The 11,538-nt window shown below is 38.0% G+C and overlaps 1 protein-coding gene across 1 annotated transcript in view; it reads left to right on the forward strand.

The window, feature by feature from the left end:
• The first annotated feature begins 909 nt into the window (after positions 1 to 909).
• rg (A kinase anchor protein rugose) overlaps positions 910 to 11,538 on the forward strand; it is a 488,645-nt gene continuing 478,016 nt past the window's right edge. The window contains exons 1-2 of the mRNA XM_080278156.1: positions 910 to 1,023; positions 1,417 to 1,563. Coding sequence (XP_080134282.1) covers positions 910 to 1,023; positions 1,417 to 1,563 — 261 coding nt within the window. The remainder of the gene's footprint in view (positions 1,024 to 1,416; positions 1,564 to 11,538) is intronic.

An 11,538-nucleotide genomic window follows, 5' to 3' on the forward strand; every position in this document is an offset into this window, starting at 1 on the left:
CATCATCATCATCATTATCAGTCATCATCATCATCATCATTATCAGTCATCATCATCATTATCAGTCATCATCATCATTATCAGTCATCATCATCATTATCAGTCATCATCATCATCATCATTATCAGTCATCATCATCATTATCAGTCATCATCATCATCATCAGTCATCATCATCATCATCATCATCATCATCATCAGTCTTCATTATCAGTCATCATCATCATCATCCCCCACGATTGTAGTGGGAATGGCATTATACTGAGAGGATAAAGGAAATTAGTTATTAGGATTATTTTTAGTACGTATGTATGTATTTGTATGTGTGTGTGTATTATGTACCGGTATGTATGTATGTGTATTTGTATGTATGTAGTGCCGTATGCGTATATAAATACAGAATGGGTTAGTCAGTCAGTTGCATATATATGTTTAGAATTGTATATATGTTTATGAGAGAGAGAGAGAGAGAGAGAGAGAGAGAGTGAGAATGATTTTGAGGTATCTAATTGTACGATTGAGAATAGAATTATTATTATTATTATTATTATTATTATTATTATTATTATTATTATCATCATAATTATTAGTATTATTGCTTTTATTATTCTTTACCCCATATTTCTGGGAATAATAATAATTAATGATTTTTGTTAGTTGTCACTTAGTTCCTTTATTATTATTATTATTATTATTATTATTATTATTATTATTAATACTCCATATTTGTGGGAATAATGAAAATGATATTTGTTATAGTTGTCACATAGTTCATTGATTATGTTAATGACTATAATTATAAATGTAATTAGTACTAGTAATTACCATGTACACTCTTCCCGCAGTGGTACGTGATCGCAGTGGTGTACATTAACAGTAATTACAATGTACACTTTTCCCTCAGTGGTACATGGTGGCGGTGGTGTACATTTACAACCGATGGAGCAAGAGTGAGATCAAGGTGTTCGTCAATGGTCAGCTCGCTTCGGCTACTGACATGACCTGGCTCGTCTCTACCAATGACGTGAGTGTGTGGGTGTGGGAGGGAGGGTGGGTGAATTGTGTTTGTGAGTGTGAGTGAGTGGGTGGGTGGGTGAATTGTGTGTGTGTGTGTGTGTGTGTGTGTGTGTGTGTGTGTGTGTGTGTGTGTGTGTGTGTGTGTGTGTGTGTGTGTGTACTGTAGCTGTCCATCAAATTAGCATCGTAGACAGGTAGTTAGATACACTCTCCTGTATAAATAAAAAGCACTGATGTTTTAACAAATATTTATTAAAACAGATACTGCTCAAGTCTTAATATCTACCCTTGAGATCCACGATAGATAGATGTTGGAGGTACGCAGATAGATAGACAGTAAGGCCTGATAGATATCGTAATGTCTGTGTGGTCTGTGTATCTACATAACTCTTCTTCTCAGACGTGGGACAAATGCCACATCGGCGCAACCCCGGAATTGGACGAGGAGCGCGTCTTCTGCGGCCAAATGAGCGCAGTCTACCTCTTCTCCGAGGCCCTGACTGCGCACCAGGTCTGCGCAATGCACCGCCTGGGACCCGGTTATAAGGTACGGTGCACATATATATTTTTTCATTTTATTTACATTTTTTTCTCTCTTTTTTGCTGTGGAATTGAGCTAAGGATTTTCTAAGGCTTGAAGGGACTAGAGGTGATGGCGCATTCTCGCAACACATATCTGGTGGCGGTTTATTCATGCATTTCACCATTATTTTGACTTTATTTTGCCGCGTTTTGTGTGTGGTGTGGCGTGTGGGTTGGAGTGGAGGGGTTGGAAGGCGTGAAAGTTGTAAAGATGTTAGTCGAATTTTGCTTCTTAGTCTGGTGATAGTTCAATAATATCAGTATCGTATTATGTCGTTATTTTGTTTATATTCTTAGCTTCCCTATAGAGTTTCATTCAGATTAAGTATTTTTTGAGTTTTTGGGCATAGATATTGGTTTCATTAGCCCCTTCAATACGAGAACTCTTTTGCTGCGCTGAAATCTTCCGGATGTAGCAAGAATGATACACGTAAGTTTAATAACGTTTTAATTGTTCAGACAAGTGGCTTACATTTTAACTCGTGTTGAAAAAGACAAAAATTATGAATGAAGTGCGTGTTTATTTTTCACTAGTCATCGTCGTCGTCGTTGTAGTAGCAGTAGTAGTAGTAGTAGTAGTAGTAGTAGTAACCACAGTCTACTTTGGACGTGAACCTGGTGGAGTGCAAGCTGGACTCGGCAATTTCGGCAATGCACTCAGAGGGTCGTTTGTATAACCAGGCAGCTCCACTGTCCGGCCATATCAGTGCCACCACGTGAGGGCGCCCGTGAGTGTTGCAAAAAAAAAAAAAAAAAAAAAAAAATAGTGTCCTTTGTTGATGCTGGAAATTACCATCTTTTATTATTATTATTATTATTATTATTGTTATTATTATTATTATTATTATTTTGCCAGTAGCTTCGTAACTTGGACACTGACGAACAAAAAATCACCAAATATTTCACCTACTTTTCATTTTCCTTTACTGGCTGATGTTCTAAAAGTGAGTCTCTCTCTCTCTCTCTCTCTCTCTCAAGTAGACGCAGTGGAAAATTGTAATAGTTTTTGTCTGTCTATAATTTGACTTTTTTCTCCTCTGATGTGGGTCCCCATTGACTGTATGTGTGTGTGTGTGTGTGTGTGTGTAAACTTGCCACCTCGCAATGTATGCACACTTTTCTTTCCCTCATATATCTTGTTTGTATTCAGGGAGGGGGTTGTTTGTTTGCTTGTGTTTGTTTGTGGGTGGAGTCCGGGATTGGGCAAGATTGGGCCAGTAAGAGAAGGGTAAATATGAAGGAATCTTGTTTTTTTTCATTTATTATTAAGAAAGGGATATGATGATGGTGATGATGATGATGGTGGTGGTGGTGGTGGTGGTGATGTGATGATGATGATGATGGTGGTGATGTGGTGATGATGATGGTGGTGATGGTAATGGTGATGGTGGTGGTGATGGTAATGGTGATGGTGATGATGATGGTGATGATGATAAAAGCAAGCCTCGTCAATGGGACCCATTTTTCCACACCCCGTCACTCACTCACCCACTCACAAACTCACTCACCCACTCACAAACTCACTCACCCACCCACCACACTCACGCACTCAACAGGTCACTCACTCACGCACTCAGCAGGTCACTCTCTCACTCATTCACCAGGTCACTCACTCTCTCACCCACTCACCAGGTCACTCACTCTCTCACCCACTCACTCACCAGGTCACTCACTTATTCACCCAGTTAGTCATTGAGGCGGAGGGTTTGCTCACAAGGGGGGTAAACAGTGCGTAGAGCCGTGCGAGAGAGAGAGAGAGAGAGAGAGAGAGAGAGAGAGAGAGAGAGAGCAGCCCGTTAGTTTGGCAGTGCGTTACATCACACGTAATTAACTTGTCTTGATGGAGTGTAGTTGTTTTGAGTTAGTTCCCCCTCTCTCCCGTTCACCGTTTTCTATACCATACTGAAGGGGATATTAAAGGCTTTTTTTATTAGGTCTACAAAACTTTACAGAAATAATAATAATAATAATAATAATAATAATAATAATAATGAAAATAATAATGATAATAGAAATAATAATAATATCAATAATAATAATAATTTTTCATTCATTCATTGCCAGACGCCATGTATCCCAATCGGGGTGGCCAAGGGCTTAGAGTTAATTGTTTTACAGGGAGGGGCACTAATCCTCCACCAACCCCACTTGACACGTAGGGAGAACGAGCCAACAGCATCTGGTGTTCCCAGGCGGTCACCCATCCAAGTACTAACCAACGTAATTACAGACTTCATTGACCTGTTAATTACATCTCCCATTATCAATCTTTCCTTTTAATTGCTTCCTACATCCTACCTCACCCACCCTGCAGATGATGATGATGATGACGATGATGATGATGATGATGATGATGAGGTTGACGATGATTATGATGATGATGATGATGGGGGTGTAGTGGTGGGGTGTAGTGGCGGTATAGTGGGTGGGTGTAGTGGGGGGTGTGGTAGGGGCTGTAGTGGGTGGGTGTGGTGGGGGTGTAGTGGGTGGGTGTAGTGGGTGGATGTAGTGGGGGTGTAGTGGGGGGTGTAGTGGGCTTAATGGGTGATTACATGGTGTGGTCCTGTTATTGGACCGTGATGGCGTTGATGTGTGTGTGTGTGTGTGTGTGTGTGTGTGTGTGTGTGTGTGTGTGGAAAAAGTGGAGTGAAGAAGTGGAGAGAGGCAGAAAAATGAGAGGGAAAAAATTGAAAAAGAAGAGAGAGAGAGAGAGAACGAATAACTATGGTGTATTTCTGGCAATGCTATTTTTTTATCCATTGTTGTGGATTTGTTATTAGCATTCTCTCTCTCTCTCTCTCTCTCTCGCTCTCTCTCTCTCTCTCTCTCTCTCTCTCTCTCTCTCTCTCTCTCTCTCCACAGCAAATTAAAGGTCATATTATTTCACCACCGTCTCTCTCTCTCTCTCTCTCTCTCTCTCTCTCTGGGGGCGCGGTAGCACAGTGGTAGCGCGCTGGACTTGTGATCGGGGGATTGCAAGTTCGAGCCTCGCCCGGGCTGCCGTGCCGGGAGGGTTAGCTCCCTCCTGTAACCCTAGCGGGGCTATATAGTCCAATACAGGGCTTAGCTCGGGGGAACTCCATTTCTCTCTCTCTCTCTCTCTCTTGTTTTTTTCGTCACATGTTCATGTTATTTGTGTTTTTTTTTGCTTTGTATTTTTTTTTTTGTAATTTTTGTTGTTATTTTCTTGGTGTTAAATCCTTCGCTTATCTTATATATATATATATATATATATATATATATATATATATATATATATATATATTTTATTCATATCCTCACCTTTTCTTAGTTGTCTTTTTCAATTTTCACTTCCCTTTCATTTTTCTGCTACATTTTTGGTCTCTGTCTACATTTATATATACTTGTGATATACTCGTTATGTTTTCCTTTTTTTGTGTGTGTGTGTGTGTTTTCCATTTTCCATTTGTCTTTTTTCTGTGTTTTCTGTTATCTCAAATTTTGTTTTTTATATATCATCCCCTCCTCATTTTTTTTAGTTCTCTTGTGTCTGTTTCTATCTGTCATATCGATCTGTCTATTAATCTATCAGTCTGTCTGTATCATTTGTCTGTCAATCTTTGTCTATATCATATCTATCGATCTGTCTGTCTATCATGACTATCGATTTATCTGTCTATTGATCTCTGTCTGTATCATGTCTATCGATCTTTGTCTATATCATGTCTATCGGTCTACCTATCACTGTATCTATCAATTTTCTGTCCATATGATCTGTCTATTGATCTGTGTGTCTGAATCATGTATCAATTGATCTATCTATCTTCTATCTATTTATCTATCTCCATATATCCCAGAGTTCCTTCATGGTAACGCAGTCAAAAACTCATCCAAAGATATTTTTCGAGTTAATAAATTTTTCTTTTATGTTATCGTATTTATATTGGCCATTTTCCTATTTTGATTTTCGATTTTTGGATTTCGATTTTTGGATTTTTAGTTATGCTGTCATCAATTCTGCATTTTTTGTCTTTAGTCTTTTGTTTTATTATTTTTCTTTTCGCTGAGGGTCATTTTTCTTCTTCATTTTCTTTTCGCGGGTTGAGGATCCCATTTTCTTTACACACGTCTCTCTGTTATATTTTTACGCTAGTCTTCCTTCACTTTCTCCTTGATTTATTTGACTATTGCCTTTCTTAGACGTATTTTCTTCCCTGATACAAAAGGTGATATGTTAGTCAGTCTATCAGTAAGTCTGTATCTATCTGTCTATCTATCTATCTATCTATCTATATCTGTCTATCTGTCTTTTTATCTTTCCTTATCTGTACTTTTTCGAAATTCTTCTTCTTGGCTTTCCTAAACCCTACTGTTATTATTATTATTATTATTATTATTATTATTATTGTTAGTATTATTATTTTATTGTTAAATTATTATTATTATTATTATTATTATTATTATTATTACTGTTATTATTGTTATTATTGAATTATTGCTACTACTACTACTATTACTATCATCATCGTAGTAGTGGTAGTTGTGTTATTATTACTACTCTTAAACTCTCAATTTGCTTCTTATATTATCTTCTGTTTCCTCCTGGTCATTCTCCCAGCCATGCATTTTCTCACATATTGTTAGAATTATTTTTATTTATTTTATTATTCATTTTCCCCCTCTGAACAATTGCCATTTATCGAAACATTGTAATATTTTTGAATTTCGCCAATTTTATTTTCGACGCTTTCTTCCCTGATTTTTACCCCCTTCCGGCACGATCCAGATTTTTTTTTTTTTTTTTTTTTTTTTTTTTTTTGACTCGTAAATTTCTCCCTGATTATGACCGCCATCGTTTACATTTCTGCGATTTATTTTACTTTATGTGTTTATTTCGCTTTTTTTTTTTTTTTTTTCGTTTTTTCTTTGTATTTTCTCCAGTCTTATGTTGTTTGAGGAGTGGAGGGGTGTATGAGAGACGGGGTGTGAGCTGGGGGGAAGGCAGCGAAATGGCGGGGGACAGGGCGACATGGAGGCGATTTGTTTGTGGCCACCCCGTACCGGATTAAGGCGTCTGGCGATAGATAGACTGACAGATAGATGGATAGATAGATAGTCTTGGTGCTTCTGTATCTATTGTTCTTTTAATCCATTTTCGTTACGGCATCTTCGTTTTCTTTGATTATTTTCTTTTTTTCTTTATCGTGGGTTATTTTTTTTTTCTTGGTGTTGTTTTGGTTAATATATATATATTTTTTTTATTAAGTTTTTTAGGTAATATTTCCGTCCAATTTTATCCATTCTGTAAGTTTATTATTTATCTTTATTTGTTTACTTCCCATTTTCTGTTGGTTTGGTCTCCGTTTTTTATTAATCAAATTTGGATCAGGTTAGTGTGTGTGTGTGTGTGTGTGTGTGTGTGTGAGAGAGAGAGAGAGAGAGAGAGAGAGAGAGAGAGAGAGAGAGAGAGAGAGAGTGTGTGTGTGTGTGTGTGTGTGTGTGTGTGTGTGTGTGTTCTGCCTGTTTCTCCCTTTTTGTTCTCATAGTTCTTCTGTTATAGTATGTTCAGGTATTATGTTCATCCCTCCTCCCATCCGTATGTAGTTTTCTCCAATATATGTTTTTATTGTTCATTTGTTATATTAGTTCATGTTCTACTTGCTGTTTTTTTGCTTTTTAATTTTATGTTCTGTTCAGTTCTTATCCTCCCTTCTTCATCTGTTATATTATTTAAGTTCCTCCCTTGTGTTCTTCTTCTTATTGTTCATTTGTTATATTCATGTTCTGTTTATGACTATTTTTTTTATCCATGTGTTCTTCTTTTCAGTTCTTATCCTCCTTTCTTGATCTGTTATGTTATTTAAGTTCCTCCCTTTGTTCTTCGTATTGTTCATTTCTTATATTATTTCGTGTTCTGTTTGTGACTTTTTATTTTTTCATCCATGTGTTCTTCTGTTCAGTTCTTATCCTCCTTTCTTGATCTGTTATGTTATTTAAGTTCCTTCCTTTGTTCTTCTTATTGTTCATTTCTTATATTATTTCATGTTCTGTTTGTGACTTTATACCTTTTATTCATATGTTCTTCTGTTCAGTTCTTTCTTGATCTGTTATGTTATTTAAGTTCCTCCCTTGTGTTCTTCTTCGTATTGTTCATTTGTTATATTCATGTTCTGTTTATGACTTTATTTTTTAATCCATGTGTTCTTGTGTTCATTTCTTATCCTCCTTTCTTGATCTGTTATGTTATTTAAGTTCCTCTCTTTGCTGTTATTGTTTATCTCTTTTATTTCGTGTTCTATATTTGATTATCATTTATTCATGTGTTTTGGTGTTCAGCTCCTATACTCCTTTTCTCGGTATGTTATTTAAGTTCCTGTGTTTTTCAGTCCTCTTCATGCCGTCGTGTTCTCCGTTCTTCCTTGTTATTTCCGCCTGTTCTTCCTTGCTTCCGGGTCACGTTGCTTCCCGCCATTTCTTTGTCTCGGCGGCCATATTGGATGAAAGGCAGGATACTGGAATTTTAGATTTATATTTCTACAGTTATTACCTCTTGTGTGTGCTTGAGACGGCTGGAGGAGGAGGAGGAGAGGGAGGATGAGATGGAGGGTGAGGTGGTTGGAGGAGGAGGAGAGGGAGGATGAGATGGAGGGTGAGGTGGTTGGAGGAGGAGGAGAGGGAGGATGAGATGGAGGGTGAGGTGGTTGGAGGAGGAGGAGAGGGAGGATGAGATGGAGGGTGAGGTGGTTGGAGGAGGAGGAGAGGGAGGGTGAGGTGGTTGAAGGAGGACAAGGAAGATGAGGTGGTTGGAGGAGGAGGAGAGGGAGGGTGAGGTGGTTGAAGGAGGACAAGGAGGATGAGGTGGTTTGAGGAGGAGGAGGTGATGGAGGACGAGGTGGAGAGTGAGGCGGCTGGGGGAGAAGGAGAGGGAGGACGAGGTGGAGAGGGGAGGAGTAAGAGTGATATGTAAGGGGTGAGGAGTGGGAAGAGGAGAGGAGTTCCTTGCTGAGTAGGGACAGACACCCATAGAGGTCCTTTTGTAGTGGCCACTCACAGGATGCGGCGCCAGGTAATAGATAGATAGATGGATATAGATAGATAGATGGATGGATGGATAGGTAGGTAGATATATAGATAGTTTGATAGGTAGGAGGATAGGTAGATAGGTAGATAGGTAGGTAGGTAGATAGATAGGTAGGTAGGTAGAAAGCCAGATAGATAAGTCTTTTGATATAGATAGAATGTATTTTTGTTTGAAACTTATTTTTCTTCCTGTGATTCCAGTCTTTTTTTTTTTTTTTTTTTTTTTTTTGGTCTATCTTTTGTCATATTATAATTTCATGTAGTCTTTGCACTTTTCTTTACTTTTGCGATACTAAATATTCATATTTTTGTAAATTTTTACGCCTTATAATACAGTACTAATTTTCTAGTGATACACAAATTATACTTTATTATTATTATTATTATTATTATTATTATTATTATTACTATTATCTCTGTCTATCTATCTATTGCCAGACGCCTCAATCCCGTTTGGGGTGGCCACAAACAAATCGCCTCCAAGTCGCCCTGTCCCCCGCCATTTCACTGCCCTGCTCCCAACTCACACCCCCCTCTCTCATATACCTCTCCACCCCATCCCTCCATCTCATCCTCGGCCTCCCCCTCTTCCCCCCTCCACCTCACTCACATACACTCTCTTCGTCAGTCTTTCACCCTCCATCCTCTCCACATTGCCAAACCACCTCAGTGTGTTCCTCATAACGCTTCCTATCACATCCACATCAACACCACAACGCTCCTTTATATCCTCATTCGTCAGCCTCTCTCTCCACGTGACTCCACAGGCTCCTCTTAAATAACTCATTACTATTATTATTTTTATTAATATGATTATGCTTATTATTATTATTATTATTGTTATTATTATTATTGTTATTATTATTATTATTATTATTATTATTATTATTTATGTTGGTAAGTTATGATGGGATTATGGTATATTTCTTAATACATTTTTCATCAGTTTTTAACATGGTAATTTTGTCTTTTTCCCCCCAAAGGAAGACAGTTATTTTTACTTTTTTATTTGTACAATTTTAAGCCCTGATCGTGTTGTAATTTCGTTTTTTTTTTTTTTTTTATACTCGTGTGAATGGCCAAAAATGAAAGTGACAGTCGTGAGTTTGTGGATTAGAAAGTGCGAATATGCGATGGATTATGAGACCGTGAGGCAGGGTGTTTGATTGCGATCTCGGGTGTGTGTGAAATTAAAGACAGTTTTGTGTGTGAATGGGCGGTCGTTGGAAAAACTGATTGTGAGAGAATGTGAGAGAAATGTGTTTGGGTGTGAGAGAGAGGCGGAGGGAGGGAAGGGGGAGGGCGTGGCTGGCGTGAAAGAGTTTGTTTTCGCGGGCTGGTGGGATCAGCTGAGCGCACGGGATCAGCTGATTGAATGTAAACAAAGTGTGACGTCATCAGCGCGTGACTGCCAGAAGTGCTCGACGGGGAATTTTTTGTCGGGGTAATAAACTATTGTTGTGAGGGTAGGAAGGGCGGAATAAAAATAAAAAACATAGATAAAGGGAATAAAAATTAGGAATAAATGAAGTAATTGTCAAAAAAAAGTTAATAAATGAAGTTAGAAAGACAGGTGAAGTGAAAATGGGACAGTGTGAGGAAACGATGAGTGGAGGAAGGCGGAAGAGGAAAGTAAATTTGTGGCTTTTATAGATAACTGAGGAAATAGGCAAGAGAAGCAGCAGTGTGGAAATTGCAAAATGGATTGAGGCAAATATTGAGTGAAGTGATGGTGGGAATGAAAAGAAAGACAGAGATGGAAGGAATGTGAAATATCTACGAAGGGGGGAGACTGGGGATGCAAAGGGGAATAGAAAATACGAATAATAGAAGTGGAAGAAACTGAAGGTAAAGAAATATAAGTAGAAATAGTAGTGGAAAGTAAAATTGAAATGGAAAGAATGGAGAATATTTATGAATGGAAGAGGTTCAACAAAAAGGTGGCAAAAATGACCTGTATAGAGTAGAAAAGGCTGGGGGGAAAAAATGGAGGAGAGAATGGCGTAAAAATGGAAATAGGAGAAAATGATGATGGAAAGAATTCGAAGTATTTATATATGTAAGAGGTTAATGATATTTTGAGATGAGAATGCAAATGATATAGGATGGAATGGATTGAGAATAAGGTTAAATAAAGAGAGTTGTGTAAAAATGGAGAGTGGGAGGGAGAGAGGAGTGGGAAGGAATATTTAAGACGAGGCAGAAGAAAATGGAGAGAAAATGTGAAATATAAAGTAGCAGAGTTTTTAACGATGGAGGAGGTGAAGAAATAACACGTATTGTGGAATGGCAGTGTGTGTGTGTGTGTGTGTGTGTGTGTGTGTGTGTGTGTGTGTGTGTGGAAGACAAAAGAAAATCAGAATGGAGGAATGATATATATTTAGGATTTTTTTTTTTTAGAATATCAGAAAGTAAATGTTTAATTATTATTTGAAGAGGTAGAGGAATATTGAAATGATGGAGGATATAGAAAAAAAAAAGAGAAATTAAAGAATGTTTGGGGGAAGAGACGGCAGAGGTGAATATTGAAGAAATTTTAAAGAGAGAGAGAGAGAGAGAGAGAGGGGGGGGGAAATTAATGAGCCTTCCCATATAATACATTGTTTGAGGATACCATCCACTCCCTCCCCCAACTCCCCCACCTTTGCCTCCCTCTCTCCTCCCTTCTCTTTCCTCCCTCCCTCCCTCCCTAATTTCACTCCCTTCCTCCTCCTCCTCCTCACCTTCCTCATTTCCCTCTCTGTGGTCTTCTCATGTCCCTGTGAATATATATCTTAGATTCACGAAGTAGGTTCCATAGTCATAGAGACCTGCGTATAATAATAATAATAATAATAATAATAATAATAATAATAATAATCTACAGTATAATAATAAAGGTGATGGTTTGTATGTTACC

The sequence above is a fragment of the Coenobita brevimanus genome, chromosome 72, assembly GCF_032717465.1.
Source record: "Coenobita brevimanus isolate Jiangsu-jjx chromosome 72, ASM3271746v2, whole genome shotgun sequence".
Classification (NCBI taxonomy): domain Eukaryota; kingdom Metazoa; phylum Arthropoda; class Malacostraca; order Decapoda; family Coenobitidae; genus Coenobita; species Coenobita brevimanus.